The 18318-nt window shown below is 36.0% G+C and overlaps 1 protein-coding gene across 1 annotated transcript; it reads left to right on the top strand.

Annotated features, from left to right (window-relative positions):
• Positions 1–5412: 5412 nt before the first annotated feature.
• Positions 5413–7605, top strand: LOC131151395 (uncharacterized). The gene is made up of 3 exons (XM_058102638.1): positions 5413–5898; positions 6135–6228; positions 7577–7605. Exons 1-3 carry the CDS (start codon positions 5413–5415, stop codon positions 7603–7605), a joined length of 609 nt encoding a protein of 202 aa, XP_057958621.1.
• Positions 7606–18318: the final 10713 nt, after the last annotated feature.

The following is an 18318-nucleotide window of genomic DNA, read 5'->3' as shown; positions in this document are numbered from 1 at the left end:
ACAAACTCACAACACCAAGCTTATAATTCCTATATTGTTGATGTGTGGTTGATTTATTATTATTGGTACATATCTGCTTGTTTGAGAAGCATATTTTCGTGTACGCAAATCTATATACATTTGTTGTATTCCAAGTGGGCCTGAAGAAGGAGACTAGCACTATTGAATAGTCCTGGATTGGCTTAGATCTGGTTAGGAAAGTTAGGTGCACCATCCTAGTAAAGTGTAGGTTGAGGTCAGCCCCATGAATTGACCTAGTTGTAAACGGTTCTGCTCCACCCGTTAAGTGAGCCATAGTGGAATCCTTGTGCTGGTGAGCCAAGGCGGGGACGTAGGCACTTTGGTCGAACCTCGGTAACATATAGCTTGTGCTATTTATTTTTTTTGAACTTTATATTACCGCACGTGTTTGTTTTATTTATGATTGCATAGACATACCCTAGGTTGTGTAATACTACTGCTAGACTGGTTGACCTAGGGATACATTTTTAAATCTCCAATTCACCCCTCTCTTGGGATTGAACCAAAGCTAACAGATACTTTTGAGATGTATAAGTTTTATGTTTTATGTTTTAAGTCTTTTGAGTTGTGAATATTGGAAGTTGTAGATTATGTTTTTGGAGATATGTATATATATAGATACAGGTGGATGAATGGTTTATTTTGGAATGTAGATAGATGTAGAAAACTCTGGTATTATATTGTTGGAGGATTATATTTATGTTTTCCGCTGTATAAATGATAATAGAATGTCAGGTATCAAGTGAATGAATGGATGACATGGCACCCGGGTCCCACCAAGCGAGTTTAGGGTGTTATGAAGCACGGTTTATTTAGGTATAATGCACCGGACCAGGTTTTCGAGTTCGGGGCATTACAATTTGGTATCAGAGCAATAGGTTTTGGGTTCTGCAAACTTAGAGATGATTTATACCAGAGTATAAGAATCAGTTTGGATGAGGATACTAGATGAATAGGCTAGGTGTTGAGAAGTATAGGATTTTGTTTTGTAGTTTAGAGGCGGAAACACATCGATGATTTCCTGTGATTTTTCTGAAGCAGTCGTCGACCACAGAAAAGCCATGGTAAACCTTAGATGTTTCATTTCTAAGTTATGAGACTGGTCCTTATATGGAGAATTTGGATGTATAGTGGATTTAAATTTAATGATTGTGTTGTATGGGGTTATGATATGGAATTCTCACTCTTTGCTGTCCTATTTTCAAGATAGATCCTAGGGATGAGGATGTAGAGGTTGAACGAAGACATAATGCGAAGACTTCCGGTGAGGAGGACTTGGACACCTCCATGATGCTAAGGGGTATAGCCCGACAGGTCAAGGTAGAAATGAGGAAGGATACTAGAGGGTAGAACTATCCACCTGCAGATCAGGGTTGCAACATCAAGGAGTTCATGAGAATGAACCCTTCAGCCTTCATAGGAGGACCTGATCTAGTGGCTGCAAAGAATTGGGTGCAGGATATAGAGGAGATCATGGCTGTACTCGACTGCACAGATGAATAGAAGGTCCGTTATGTCGCTTTTAAGATAACTGGAGATATAAAACGTTGGTAGCTTTCTATGAAGCTATTAGAGGAGCAAAGGCTGGTAAAGATAGCACTTACTTGAGAGCGATTTAAAGAGTTGTTCTTTGATAGATATTTCCCCTTATCTATTAGAGAGGAAAATATTGAAGAGTTTACTAACCTGACCTAGGGGAATATGACTGTTGGGGAGTATGCAACGAAATCTGTGGAGATATCTCATTTCACACCATTTCTAATCCCAAACGAGGTAAGGAAGGTCAAGAAATTTGAAAAAGGCCTGAGATGCAAAATTTATGAGTTGGTGGTGGGATTTTAGGTTCGGAATTTCTCAGACTTGGTTGATAAGGTTTCGATGCTAGAAAAGAGCATCCAGGGCAGTACAGAGCCTACAGAGCAAAAGAATAGGCCTGCACCATCCAATATTCAGGTTGAGGTCAATCAGGGATCGAGGAAGAAAGGGAAAGATGCTATGGGCTCGAGATAAGAGACAAGAGATTGGGGTTATCTTGGATATCAAGGTAATCAGTCTTACTCCGTATACTAGAAATGTAACAAGAGGCATAGGAGTGAATGCTGATTTGGGACTACTAATTGTTTCAGGTGCGGTAAACCGGGGCATATCAAGAAGAATTGTCAAGAACCATTTCCTATTGTATCTGTACCAAACCAGGACCGAGGGAAGCAGCAAGTACCACTCAGAAGAGGTGGTCCAACACGAGTTTACTCATTGATTCATCTTGAGCTAGATAATGCCAGGAAGGAAGGTATGGGTTTATATTTAAGATAAATATGATTCAATTTAGTTATGGATGATTTGGAAGTTTATAGGATGATTTTACTTAGTTATGGATGATGCAAAAGTTTATCTGGTGATAATACTGAATTGTATGTGATATAGTGGAATGTAGAAATGAATCACTAGCAAAATTTTGAGGATAAAATTTTTAAAAGAGAGGAGAATGTAAAGACCCGGAAAATTATAGTGACTAAATAATTAGGGAAAATAATAAATGGGATAGATAAATAAAGAATAAGGGAAGAAGGAAGATTTTAAAGAGAAAGAACAGCAGACCTTGTTGACAAATATCCTGTCTTCGTCGACGAGTGTTCTTCTAGAGATCGTCAACGAAGTTCAGTCCCTCGTCAACAAAGAGATCTCGAGTTAGTGAATTTTAGATTTTAAGTTTCATCTACGAATGCATCCTCTCATTGACGAAGTCCCTTCTATGGTTGGTTGACGAAGCCACGTGGCAACATCGTGTATAAAAGGATCCAAGGAAGCTTCTTAGCAAAGAAATATATTTTTCCTCCATTTTTCTCCCTCTAAAAATGCCTCTCAACCTTCTCTCTTCAAATCCGGCTCGGATTCAGCCTGAATCGACAAACGGAGACCGCTATGGTGTTCTAGGGAAAATTCTCTACACATCTAGCGGAGCAGATTTCTAAACTAGGTTTTTCGGGAAACGCTCCAAAGTTGAGGTAAGGGTTGAGATTCTTAGTTTTAGGGTTTTAAATGTTTATTTAAGGTTTATAGGTTGAGAAAATGCAAAAATAGTAGGTTATTTGGGGTTTACCTGTTTAAACTAGGGTTTTTGATTTAGGGTTCGGGTGAGCGCTACATGCATCATTTGGGGTTCGTGTTGGTGTAGTTCAAGAAAGCAAGTAAGAGGGAATATATATTAAACCAGGTTTTATGAATTAAATGGATTATGTTATGTATATATGTATATGTTTTTGTATGAGTTTAAAATACCAACCATTTAAATAATAATTTATGAGCCTAGGGTTGTTTTATTAGATATGTGTTTGTTAAAATGGACTTATAAAAGTGAAAGATTTTTCATGATAATTGTGTAGGAAATTAAAGGTATACTTTTATAATATGAATGATAAATGAGGGTTGACTTATTTTACATAAAATGTTTGAAATATATCGCTAAATTGTGAAGCATGAGTAAAATGGAAATTCTGTGTTGAATTATGTTATATGTATAAGATACAGGCTATGCAAGGAATGCAATAAGAATGAAAATGTTATATGAATTATATTGCATGTGATTGTTAATGTAACCAAGGAAACAGATACACAGCCGAAATGAGCTGTAGACTAACTGATGAACAATTGAAATGAGCTGTAGTAGCAAAATAGCGCATATCTATATGGACTAACTGAAATTGAAATGAGGATGAAATGAAATATGTATGAAATGGAAATGAAATGTGAAATGTGAACAATGTAAAATGGAAAAGAGCCATGTAAAGTGAAATGCTATAAAATGTCAAAGCTGAGAACATAAACAGATGACAAATACAGAATGAATGACAGATAGAGTAATGTATTATTGTAGCATTAGTATTCACGCTAGTATGATATGTATGTATATGGGCGGGGCAAACTCTTCATCCAAGGGCTTGCTGAGAAAGGCAAGTGCCCTAGTAGGTATCAGATGTAGTAGTAAGCTGCATAACGTATTAGGGCAGAGGAAAATTACTTGTATGGGCGAGTAAATTTTCTCATTCTCGGGAGCCTTTGCTGGTAAAATTTTCTATGAACTGTGTGAGTACGAGACTACTTTTCACTAGAGGGCTTACTGAGTAAAGTAAGTGCCCTGATATGCCTCAATTGTGACCATTGGTTGCCTAAAGTATTAGAGTAGAGGAGTGCTACTTGTATGGGCAGGTAATCACCCCAATCCTTACGTATTCTCATGGGTAAAATACCTTGCATGTGTTTGATCAGGTTCAGGAAAGGATTTTAGAAATTATGATAATGATATGCAAATTATGAATACATATACAAGTGTTATTTACAAACCTCATGTTGGCCACACGCTGATTTAATATATATTGTTTCTTCCCTTATTGAGATGCGTCTCACCCAAATACAAATTTATTTTTTTCAAGACCTCCACGTGATCGAGCTTAGAGAGCTCGGGGGTGTTATAGCATTTTGGATATAGAAAGAAAAAGGATATAAACTTTGATGATACTTTTGGAATGTATAAGTTTTATGTTTTATGTTTTGTGTTTTAAGTCTTTTAAGTAGTGAATACTGGAAGTTGTAGATTATGTTTTTGGAGATATGTATATATGTAGATACAGGTAGATGAATGATTTATTTTGGAATGTAGATAGATGTAGAAAACTCTAGTATTATATTGTTAAAGGATTATATTTATGTTTTCTGCTGCATAAATGATAATAGAATGTTAGGTATCAAGTGAATGAATAGATGGCATGGTACCCGGGCCCTCCCAGGCGGGTTCGGGGCCCTATGAAGCACGGTTTATTCAGGTATAATGCACCAAAACGGGTTTTCGGGTTCAGAGCATTACAATTTGGTATCAAAGCGGTAGATTTTGGGTTCTGCAAACTTAGAGATGATTTATATCAGAGTATAGGAATCAGTTAGGATGAGGATACTAGTTGGATAGATTAGGTGTTGAGAAGTATAGGATTTTGTTTCGTAGTTTAGAGGTGGAAATCATCGACGATTTCCTATGATTTCCCTAAAGCAGTCGACGACCTCAGAAAAGCCACAGTAAACCTTAGATGATTTTGTTTCTGAGTTATGAGACTGGTCCTTATATGGAGAATTCCGATGTATAGTGGATTTAAATTTAATGATTGTGTTGTTTGGGGGTTATGATATGGAATTCTCACTCTTTGCTATCCTATTTTCAGGATGGATCCTAGGGATGAGGATGTAGAAACTGAAGGAAGAGATGATGCGAAGACTTCTAGTGAGGAGGACTTAGACACCTCTATGATGCTAAGGGAGTTCATGAGAATGAACCCTCCGACCTTCATAGGAGAACCTGATCCAGTGGCTGTAGAGAATTAAGTATAGGAGATAGAGGAGATCATGATTGTACTCGACTCTACAGATGGGCAGAAGGTCCGTTATGCCGCTTTTAAGATGACTGGAGATATAAAACGCTGGTGGCTTTCTGTGAAGCTACTAGAGGAGCAGAGGCTGGTAAAGATAGCACTAACCTGGGAGCGATTTAAAGAGCTTTTCTTTGATAGGTATTTCCGATTTTCTATCAAAGAGGAAAAGATTGAAGAGTTTACTAACCTGACCCAAGGGAATATGACCGTTGGGGAGTATGCAGCAAAATCTATGGAGCTATCTCGCTTTGCACCATTTCTAATCCCAAACGAGGTAATGAAGGTCAAGAAATTTGAAAAAGGCTTGAGACACAGAATTTATGAGCTGGTGGTGGGATTCCAGGTCCAGAATGTCTTAGACTTGGTTGATAAGGTTTTGGTGCTGGAAAAGAGCATCCAGGGCAGTATAGAGCCTACAGAGCAGAAGAAGAGACCTGCACCATCTAGTATTCAAGCTGAGGTCAGTTAGGGATTTAGGAAGAAAGGGAAAGATGCTATGGTCTCGAGACAGGAGACAAGAGATTGGAGTTATCCTTGTTATCAGGGTAATAAGTCTTACTCTGTACGCTAGAAATGTAACAAGAGGCATAGGGTGAATACTGGTTTGGGACCCCTAATTGTTTCAAGTGTGGAAAATTGAGGCATATCAAAAGGAATTGTCAAGAACCGTTTCCTATTTTTTCTGTACCAAACCAGGACCGAGGGAAGCAGCAAGTACCACTAGGAAGAGGTTGTCTAGCACGAGTTTACTCGTTGATTCAGCCTGAGCCAGATAATGCCAGGAATGCAGGTATGAGTTTATATTTAAGATAATTATGATTCAATTCAGTTATGGATGATTTGGAAGTTTATATGATGATTTTACTTAGTTATGGATGATGCAAAAGTTTATCTGGTGATAATATTGAATTGTATGTGATATAGTGGAATGTAGAAATGAATAATTAGCAAAATTTTGAGGATGAAATTTTTAAAAGAGGGGAGAATGTAAAGACCCAAAAAATTATAGTGATTAATAATTAGGGAAAATAATAAATGGGATAGATAAATAAAAAATAAAGGAAGAAGGAAGATTTAAAAGAGGAAGAACAACAGACCTCGTGGACGAATATCCTGTCTTCGTCGACGAGTGTTCTTCTAAAGATCGTCGATGAAGTTCAGTCCCTCATCGACAAAGAGATCTCGAGTGAGTGAATTTCAGATTTTAAGTTTCGTCTACAAATGCATCCTCTTGTCGACGAAGTCCCTTCTGTGGTTCATCGACGAAGCCTGTCTTCTCGTCGACGAAGCCATGTGGCAACATCGTGCATAAAAGGATCCAAGGAAGCTTCTTTGCAAAAAAATCTATTTTTCCTTAGTTTCTCTCTCTCTAAAAATGTCTCTCAACCTTCTCTCTTCAAATCTAACTCGTATTTAGCCTCGAATCGAAAAACAGAGACCGCTACGATGTTCTAGGGAAGATTCTCTACATATCTAGTGGAGCAAATTTCTAAACTGGGTTTTTTCGAGAAATGCTCCGAAGTTGAGGTAAGGGTTAAGATTCTTAGTTTTGGGGTTTTAAATGTTTATTTAAGGTTTATAGGTTGAAGAAATGCCGAAATAGTAGGTTATTTGGGGTTTATCTGATTAAACTAGGGTTTTTTATTTAGGGTTCAGGTGAGCGCCACAAGCATAATTTGGGGTTCCTGTTGTCGTAGTTCAAGAAAGCAGGTAAGAGGGAATATATATTAAACCATGTTTTATGAATTAAACAAATAAATGGATTATGTTGTGTATATATGTATATGTTTTCGTATGGGTTTAAAATGTCAACCGTTTAAATTATAGTTTCTGAGCTTAGGGCTGTTTTATTAGATATATATTTGTGAAAATGGACTCATGAAAGTGAAAGATTTTTTAGGATAATTGTGTAGGAAATTAAAGGTATACTTTTAGAATATGAATGATAAATGAGGGTTGACATATTTTACATAAAATGTTTGAAATATATCATTAAATTGTGTGGCATGAGTAAAATGGAAATTCAGTGTTGAATTATGTTATATGTACAAGATACAGGTTATACAAGGAATGCAATGAGAATTAAAATGTTATATGAATTATGTTGCATGTGATTATTAATGTAACCATGGAAACAGATGAACAGCCGAAAGGAGCTGTAAACTAATTGATGAACAACTGAAAGGGGCTGTAGTAGTAGAATAGTGCATATCTATGTGGACTAACTAATGTACAGCTGAAAGGAGTTGTAGTACAAATGTAGGAAATGAAATGGAAATGAAGATGGAATGAAATGGAAATGAAATGTGAAATATGAACAATGTAAAATGGGAAAGAGTCATATAAAGTGAAATGCTACGAATTGTCAAAGCTAAAAACATGAACAGATGAGAAATACAGAATAAATGACAGATATGGTAATGTATTATTGTAGTATTAGTATTCACGCTAGTATGATATGTATTTATATGGGGAGGGCAAACTCTACGTCTGAGGTCTTACTGAAAAAGGCGGGTGCCCTAGTAGGTATCAGATGTAGTAGTAGGCTACATAACATATTAGGACAGAGGGAAATTACTTGTATGGGCAGGTAAATTTCCTCATTCTTGGGAGCCTTTGCTAGTAAAATTTTGTATGAACTGTGTGAGTACGAAATTACTTTTTCACTAGAAGGCTTACTGAGTAGGTAAGTGCCCTAATATGCTTCAATTGTGACCATTGGTTGCCTAAAGTATCAGAGCAGAGGAGTGCTACTTGTATGGGCAGGTAATCATCCCCATCCTTACGTATTCTTGTGGGTAAAATGCCTTGCATGTGTTTGATCAGGTTTAAGAAAGGATTTTAGAAATTATGATAATGATATGCAAATGATGAATACATATGCATATGTCATTTACAAACCTTATGTCGGTCACACGCTAATTTAATATATATTTTTTCTTCCCTTATTGAGATGTGTCTCACCTGAATACAAATTTATCTTTTTCAAGACCTCCATGTGATCGAGCTTAGAGAGCTCGGGGTTTTTATAGCATTTTTGGATATAGAAAGAAAAAGGATATAAACTTTGATTATACTTTTGGGATGTATAAGTTTTATATTTTATGTTTTGTGTTTTAAGTCTTATGAGTTGTGAATATTGGAAGTTGTAGATTATGTTTTTGGATATATGTATATATGTAGATATAGGTGGATGAATGGTTTATTTTGGAACTTAGATAGATGTAGAAAAATCTGGTATTATATTGTTGGAGGATTATATTTATGTTGTCCACTGCGTAAATGATAATAGAATGTCATGTATCAGGTGAATGAATGGATGACATGGCACCAGAGTCCCACCAAATGAGTTCGGGGTGCTACAAAGCACGGTTTATTCAGGTATAAAGCACTGGATCGAGTTTTTGGGTTCAGGGCGTTACAACTTTCGTCCTGGATTTGATAGAAACTTGCTCACCACACTGACAACTTATACCAAATCCGATTTTGTACAAACCATAGCATACATCAAACACCCCATTGTACTAGCATATGGAACCTTTGACATATCTTGAACTTCATCATTTGTCTTTGGGCACTGAGCGATAGATAATCTAAAATGATTCGCCAAAGCTGTACTCACTGGTTTTGCATTATCCATACTGAACCTCTCTAACACCCTCTCAACATAGCTATGTTGAGATAACCATAATCTCTTAGAAGCTCCGTCCTTGTGAATCTCCATCCCATGAATTGTCTTGGCCACACCCAAATCCTTCATGTCAAATTCTTTGCTCAACAAACTCTTTAACTTTTTAACCTCACTCATACGCTTTGCAGCAATCAACATATCATCCACATAAAGTAATAGAAAAATAAATGAATCATCATCAAGGCTCTTCATATAAACACAAAAATCATACTCACATTTCATGTAGCCAATTCGGATCATGTAAGAGTCAAATCGCTTATACCACAACCTCGGAGACTACTTCAGCCCATAAAGTGATTTCCCTAATTTAAAGACCAAGTGTTCATGTCCACACTTACTGAACCCTTCTGGATGTACCATGTAAATTAGCTCCTCCAAATCACTATGAAGAAAAGTTGTCTTTACATCCATCTACTCCAACTGCATATCAAAATGCGCTACCAAATCCAACACTGCCCTAATGGAAGTCTATCTGGCCATAGAGGAGAAGATCTAATCATAGTCAACCCCTTTCCTCTATAAGTAATCCTTTGTTACTAGATAAGCCTTGAACTTTTCTACCTCTTTTTCTAATACTACTTCTTTCTTCTTATACACCCATTTGCATCTTATCGCCTTCTTCCCCTCTAAAATCTCCACCAACTCCTATGTCTAGTTCTTATGTATAGACTCCATCTCCTCCACCTTAGCACCCATCCATCTACTCTTCTATTGGTTGTGTACTGCCTCTTGAAAATTAATAGGATCCCTACCACTAGTAATTAGTGCATAAGAAACCAAATCTTCAAAACCATACCTGGTGGGTGGCCTAATACTATGTTTGGGCCTAACTATAGCTATATTGTGATGTTGCTAATCTCTTGAGCTAGAACTACCTACATTATGAACATAGTCTTCTTTACCATGAGTCTCTAGCTCCACCTGCACCACATACTCATTGCTACTGAAATTTTCTAGCACATATTTTTCTTCTTCCTAAGTATGTTGCAATATGTCTTTCTCATCAAAAATCACATCTCTACAAATCACCACCTTGTTTGTCTTCAAATCCTAGAGCTTGAAGCCTTTTCACCCTTTATCTAATACCCCAAAAGGATACACCATCTAAACTTCATATCACGCTTCAATCTCTCTTCACTAGAAACATGCACGTAGGCTGGACATCCAAACACTCTCAAACCAGAGTAGTTTACTGCACTGCCTATCCACACCTCCTCTGTTACTTTCCAAATCTAGTGCTACACTAGGTGACTTGTTAATTAAGAAACATGTCATATTCACTACTTCTACCTAGAAATTCTTTGCAAGCCTTGCATTTAACCTGAGACACCATGCTTTTTTAGCTATTGTTCTATTCATCCTTTCTGATACACCGTGTTCATTAAGATGTAATCCCAAGAGGGGGTTGAATTGGATATATATATAAAAAAAAAATTAAGCCACTTAGTTTCCTTTTACACACTTCTTATCAATTTAACAACTACTTCTTATTACTCCATTATGTATGTGCGTGGCAATCCTATCTATGCATGCAATATACTCAATTTAATATAACGCGGAAAATAAAGAGTAGAGGGAAGAGAGAAGACAAACACGATTTTACGAGGTTCAGCCGACTTGGCATACATCCTCGCCTTGAGCAACCACTCAAGGATTCACTAAAAACCCTGCTCCTTAAAGTGGGACGGAGCTTCCCTTACAAACCGCTGCTTACAAGAGGTACAGCTCCCTTCTTATCTGCTGCTCACAAGAGGTACAGCTTCCTCCTCACACCCGGTTCACAACCCGAACCGTATTTACAATGAAATCTGAAAATAACACTCAAAATAATGCTTCTAACAAAAGCTTGTGAGTACAATTCAAATTCCTAACACATTAACATATGATATAACTTGAAGCTCATGAATGTATGAATACAATAACCTTGTTTTATATATGATATGCTTGAGCACAAAAATCCCTATTTAATCAAAACTCTCAAGTAAAATATATTTGAAATGCCTTGGAGTTAACTAGGGTTCTTGGTTCACTTTGTAAAAATGTAAAAGTATGTTTGAAGTAAACTTGTTAACAAAATATTTGTGTTGAATACAAACTCAATCAAAATCACAAAACTTTATTTCATGTATTCAATCACAAACTGAGAATATTAATTTTCAGAAAATATCCCTCAATTAAATGTATAGTTGTAAGTACCAAGGATATTTAATCAAGTAGTAATATGACTAAAATATATATATCCTTTAGAAAATACACACTTGAATCAAAAGAAAATCAATCAAGCAAGTTAAATAAGTTTTCTCAAGTAATGATCTTCTCAAAAATATATTTTATATGAATAGGCACACTCAAGATCAAAACTTTTCAATACTTAGTCAAGAACAAGCAATGAGATGAGATGAAAAGTCACAACACTAATAACTTGAAAGATCAAACCTCAATATTGGATTGATGTCCAGTAGAGTAAACAAGTTCCCTTTGAAAATCTGATTTGATTTGCCTAAGCTTGAAGATTTTAGATTGATGTCTAGGCAATCGTATAACACTTTTCAATGATCTTGCAACAAGGTGTGTTTCTCTCTTTCTTGTGTGTCTCACTTCCTTCTAGGGTTTAGACATTTAGTATATATAGTAAATGACCCTTAGGATTGATCTCAGCCGTTGGATCAATCAGATGGCTCGCGAGTTCACTTAATAAAAATCTGGTTTTTAGCAGCCCCGCGACTTCAGGCACCTGAGGGTAAAGGTCCAGGCAACCGAAGTTCCTTAAGCCTTGAAAAAATCATGTTGGAATACAGGATCAGGCGACCGAAGTGGTGACTTCAGGTGCCTGAGGTTCCAAGGTCAGGCAACCGAAGTGCCTCGGTCAGGTTCTGTCTTCTCCATTTAATTTTCAAGCTACCGAACTTAATCTTCAAGCAACCGAAGAAATTCTTCAAGCGCTTGAGGTTTGAGTTCAGGCGACCGAAGTCCCCATTTTCTCAAATTTTCATTTCTAATTAAAAATCTGCTTGGCTCCTTTTCTTGGGTGTTTCATAAAACATATTTTTCATGATTTTGAAAACATTTCAAGGTCCATGAGATTTTCCTAATGATGTACATGAAATGCATAAATCCAAAAACCATTCTAAGTTATAATGAGCCTCAAATTAAATCATACGAAAATGTAAGTACATGAGTTCTAAATACCCTTTCCCAAGATATTCTTGAACTTTGTCGCTTGCATCTTGATTCTCGTACTCTTTGAGTTCCATGGTACTTTCCAAAATGTATCAGCTTTACTTTATGGCTTCCATGACTCATTATCTTTCCGTGCATGCTTAGTGTAAGTCCTGTTCACAAACTCAATGCACAGATCAAATATCAAGTGATTTGTCATTATCAAAACAAGATTGGACTCGTAGAGTCAACATACCGTTCTGTTGTGGTGTCTTGCATACTATGAAGTGTCACTTAATCCCATACTGCTCACATAACTCTGTGAACTTTGAATTTGTGTACTCAGTACGATTGTCAAACCTGAGGCATTTGATCTTCCTTCTTGTCTAGTTTCCTACTTCAGCTTTCCATAACTTGTACTTGGCAAATGTTTCTAACTTGTGCCACATGAAGTACACCCAAAACTTTCATGAGTATTCATCAATAAAACTCACGAAATACATATGTCCTCCCCATGATGCTACCCTTATTAGCCTCGAAACATCTGTATAAACATAGTCGAAAATTCTCTCTATCTTGTGTGTGGTTGTCTTGAACTGCACCCAAATTTGTTTCCCAAGAACACAATAGCTACAAAAATCAAACTTGCATGTTTTGACACCCTTCAATAGATTTCTTTTATGAAATTGCATCATCCCACACTCACCCATATGACCTAACCGCATATGCCACAAGGCTGTACTATTTGACTCTGACTTTGCAGTTGCAACTTCACCTACAACTGTGGTACCTAGCAGTGTATAAATATTTCCTGCTAGTTTCTGCCCTTTCATCACTGCTAAGACACCTTTACCCACCTTCATTACTCCACTTACAGACTTGTAATTAAACCCATTACAATCTAAAGTGTCCAATGAAACCATATTCTTCCTTAAATCTGGGATGTCTAAAATCACACAACATTCTAACAACACCATCAAACATTTTAATTCTAATATTTCTCATTCCAATAACTTTGCATGATGCATCATTACCCATCAGAACAAAACCAAAATTTACCAACTTATAGGTGTCAAACCAATATTTATTGGGTGTCATGTGATAGGAGCATGCTAAATCTAGAATCCAAGAATCTGTGAGATGGTCTGAATTGGATGAAACAGAAAGCATGTCCCCGTCACCGCTCTCTCAGTCATCTTCTTCCACTACATTCGCAGACTTTGATGGACTCTCTTTATTATTTGTATTCCTCTTGTTTTTCTCTAGACAATCTCATTTTATGTGCCCCTTTTTCCCACACTTATAACATTGTATGTCCTTCCTCTTCATGGATTTAGACCAAGATTTATTGTTACTCGATCCACTCTAGGACTTGTTTCTCCCAAGTTCTCAGTTACCCCTCACCACAAGCCCTTCACCTTGTAAATTCTCATCACTGACTTTTTTCCTCTGATGAAAACCTAATAGAGCACTTGTGATCTCCTTCAATTCGAGAGTTTCTTTCCCCCACATCAGAGTTGTAACCAAATTTTCGTACGTAGGAGAAGCAGGTAAGGAATTTAGTAACATCAACGCCTTGTTTCTTCTTTGAACTTCACATCAACTCGCTTCAAATCACTGATGATTTGGTTGAACACGTTAACATGTTGGTTCAGATCTGAGCCCTCTGACATCTTAAGACCATACAATTTCTACTTAAAATAAAATTTGTTCGTCAACAACTTGGACATATACTGACTTTTCAGTTTCAACCAAATTGCCACCGGTGATTCCTCATCCATGACATGATACATCACGTCATCAGCTAGACAAAGTTTGATATTTGCCACAGCCTTCGCTTCCCGTTCCTTCTAATTTATGTCATCCATGTCTTTCGGCTGCTTTTTGTATAGTGCCTTCACCATGCCTTGTTGCACTAACAAATCCTTGACCCTCTTATTCCATAATCCCAAATTTCCAAATCCATATAACTTGACCATGTCAAACTTCGCAAAAGAAATCCTAAGCATCATGACCTGAGCTCTGGTACCAATTGTTGTGAAACGTGCAGCAATTATGATGAGTAATACGAAAAAACAAAGAGATGGATAAAGCAACAAAAACACACGGATTTAACATGATTCGGTAGTATGCCTACATCCACCGGAGCGAGCGGTGGCTGAATTTCATTATATCAAAGTAGGATTAAATCATATGTATTTATACTAACCCTTCATACAAAAGTATTAGAAAAATTCCTCAAATACCCTTGTACCGAACCGTGGGGACGCTGCCCCCCGCACCCCCAACCAATTAATTGTTCCAGCCAATAAAATAAGTATGCTTTCTCGGTACACATGTTTCACTCGATATGAGCCGCACACTACAACAATTTCTCTTTGGAAGTTGTAAAATTTCAATTGAGGACTTTCTTTGGGTTTGATGGTTTCTCATCTGTGAATGGATTCCTTATGAAGAATGAGGTTATTATTCTTTTCTTATTGTTATTTGATTTTTAATGTCATTCTTATATTAATTATTTTGGAGTTAGATTTCAGACTGTTTTATGGACTTCCAATCATCCAGTTTGAATCTGTTCTGGTGTTTGACGACTGTGGAGTCCGACTCTTGCTTCCTTTTTATTCAGCTAAAGAAGAAGGTTAGCCCAAATGATGCTTCATAATTCTATTCAGATTTTTTTTTTTTTTGAATCTTTTAAAATGGATGCTAAAATATGTTTGAAAGCAGTTGAGCTGACTGTATAAATTGTTTTCCATTGTTCAATTGTATGGACAGCTTGTAGAAGATGTTGTTATACTTTGGTCATAATGGATTCTTCTGTTGTTTTTACATGCAATTCTTTTTATCTCATCAGTCTCAATCCTCACATTCTTTTCCTCATGTAAAATTGAATTCTTTATTTAAGTTGTTGATTATTTTATACTATTACTTAATTAGTTGAGAATCTAGAGGTTATTTAATTCAGTATTTGGACTTTTCATTATTGTTCCTGAGATATGTTTGTTTGGCTAGAAATTGTCCATATTTATCCATGAGCTCATGATGTTAAGTGTGTGTTCGTGTATAAAAGAGAAAGCATTTTATTATTGGAACACCATTTTTTGTTCCACTAGAATGATCCCAAGAAATTAACTTACTTCCATCCCACTGTGTACGCGGGCAGGTAACTTACCCTGTTCCTGTTCCTATTATGGTTCCCATTCTGCATATCTTGACAATCTGTGCTCCACATATCATTGACTGAGAGCCTCGACTCAACCCTCGACAACTTCATATCATGATTGACATAATTTTATCAGCCCAAAAGTTCACCCAAGGCTTTAAATAGTTAAACTTTTTATCTCTTTGTCAACTGAAGTTGAGAACAGATCCGTATGTGTTAAATAGCTTAGCCCAGTCTGCTACATGGGAGTGACATGGGCGACACCCCCTTGGGTGTCCGCAAATGAATTTTATCTTTGCAATAATAAGAAATAACTTGGCTCAATCTGAATGCTAGAACCTCCGAACTAACCCAACATCCCTGGCAAATAGCCTGATTTTATGTTCCTTATATTTCCATCTTTCGAAGTTTCTTTTATTTATATTTACTTTGCATCTTATTTTTTTTCATTTGTTTCTTCTATTTTTTCTTGCTTATTAGTCCCGCATCAATTTGAATCACACTGGAGAAGATTCATAGGCAATTGTACGTATGAATCTATACAAGATCAAGCTGTTAGGACCGGAGAAGCCTATGAGTGGGCTTGATGTACATGGATGAACACCAACTTGACCCAAAAGCTTAAGCCTATTGGGTTTTAGGCCCAACCATGTATATAAGCACCTATCATCCACTCTAATTTTCCAATGTGAGACAAACTCACAAGTGGAATTCTCAATAATCTCCCCCTCACTTGTGAGTTTCAACCACTCCCCCTTGAATGGAAACCATCTCCCTTATAAGAGTAAGTCCAATTCCCCAACAGTTGCTCAAGTAGGCCTTACCATTGGCGTCTTATGTGTCTCGGATTGCATTCTACGTGTCTTTGAACCAATCCAACCTCCCACGTCTTGACCTTATTCGGATCCATCCCAAGCCTAGATAATCCTTATTGGCCTTGGTCACACACATGGTCCTTCAACTATTAGCACGTTAGGAGAATTAGTTTCACATTTCGATTTTTTTCGATATTACTGACCCAGAGTTACGAACCGTCGGCTCTGATACCACTTGTTAGGACTGAAAGAGCTTATGGGTGGGCTTGATACACATAAGTGAAGATCAACTTGACCCAAAAGTTTAAGCATATTGGGTCTTGGGCCCTAACATTGTGCAATTGTCCAATTATTTCTCTATATTTATGGTGAAAGAGCCACAACTTTGCCATTAGTGGGCTTCCATGGAGCTGAAAATAATTCATTTCAGGTGGCTTCAGTTCCTTCTATGCCGATATGCTTTCATTGTCACAAAAGGCTTCCAAAATCCAAATAAGTGATGGACAATTATTCTGCTGAAAATATTAGTGTGCTTCTGAGTTCTAAGTGCAATGCTGATCAAGAGGACCTGCTGAAGGTCTCTTTCTTGGGATGCTTCTTGACTGATAATGGGGTAAGAAGGGGAAACTTTCGAGAGGTATTGAATAAGGCTGAGTCAACACTCATGATATAGGGGTGTGCAAACGGTTGGTTTGGTCAAATTCAGTTAATTGACTAAAACTTTTGGTTAACAATTATCTCTAATTGAACCGAATCGACCGAATTAAGTGCTGTAAGCGAACCATACCAATCTAACCAACTTTCGAATAATTCGGTTAATTGAATTTCATCGAAATAATTTAAAATTAATTATAAAAAATATATAATGGCAAATTTTAAAATTAATTATAAAATTAATTTTTACCCTTTCTTTTAATTGTAAAAGCTGAAATAGGAGAATGACATTGATTTAATAAATAAATTAAGAAAATAGAATAATTATATAATATATAATATATCAATTATATTTAATATTACTTATATTTAATTTTTAATTAATTAGTAATTTGGATAATTGGTTAACCGAATTAAAATTCTCCATACTCAAACCGAAAATCGAATACCCGAAATTATCCAAATATGTAACCTAACCGAACCGACTGAACTCAGTCAGTTAATTCGGTTAGTTCGGTTAAACCCGAATTATGCTCACCCCTACGTGGATATGTTCTTTTTTTACGATGAACATTTGTCCTATACATACACTTCAACTTTTGAAATAATTTTTAGGTTTGTGCTGAGATTTCTTCATTAGGATTTAAGCTGCATAATTTATTTATTTTTCAGTTTGTTGATGGGTCTCAGCTCTATTAATGCACTATTGCTTGAGAAGAATGAACTTTGTTCTACTTGAAGGGTCAAAAAATTATAATCTCTGACTACCTGCATCTTTCTTTGAAATTTGATGATACTGCCTCATGAATATATAACCTTTATTAGTGCAATGAATAGTTAGATTCACACAGAAATAATTTTTTGTTTTTTGTTACACATTTTACTTAAGCATTTTAATTTCAAATCGAAATTTTTATTAGACTATTTAAAAAATTGTCTTCAAAGTTTAAAATTCTAATAAAAAAGGAAAAAAAAATTATCAATAATAACAATTCAATTTGTTGGATAAACCCCTTCAAATATTTAAGTGCAATTAGACTCTACATTACAATTCTCTCCTTAATTATTTTTCATTATTTTACATATTAATTTGTGTAGCTGCATAGCATGAGCCACTTGCTAGTTAAAGTATGAAATTCAAAATCATTTTTAAAGATTTATGTTTTATTTAAATTTATAAGTACAAACATCGGAATGATTATACTATTCATATTATTATATATAATATAGATTTTTCAAGAATTACGACTTAGAATTTAGATTTTGTCCAATCCAATTCATGAATAGATATTTTTGAAATGCTAATTTAAAATTTATAAATTTTTATAACTTCTTATTGGTGCTTCAATTTTGATACTTGAATTTTAAAATTACAATGTCGATTATAATAAAGAAATA

This window comes from Malania oleifera, chromosome 3 (assembly GCF_029873635.1).
Source record: "Malania oleifera isolate guangnan ecotype guangnan chromosome 3, ASM2987363v1, whole genome shotgun sequence".
Lineage (NCBI taxonomy): Eukaryota > Viridiplantae > Streptophyta > Magnoliopsida > Santalales > Ximeniaceae > Malania > Malania oleifera.
This window is presented reverse-complemented; position numbering and strand designations above follow the sequence as displayed.

Bases quoted from the DNA above. Each gene is read 5' to 3' on its own strand.
- LOC131151395 (XM_058102638.1), top strand. From the start codon at position 5,413: ATGATTGTACTCGACTCTACAGATGGGCAGAAGGTCCGTTATGCCGCT. The intron at 5,899-6,134 runs GTCAGTTAGGGA...GTACCAAACCAG, and splicing joins CATCTAGTATTCAAGCTGAG to GACCGAGGGAAGCAGCAAGT. The intron at 6,229-7,576 runs GTATGAGTTTAT...CCATGGAAACAG, and splicing joins AGATAATGCCAGGAATGCAG to ATGAACAGCCGAAAGGAGCT.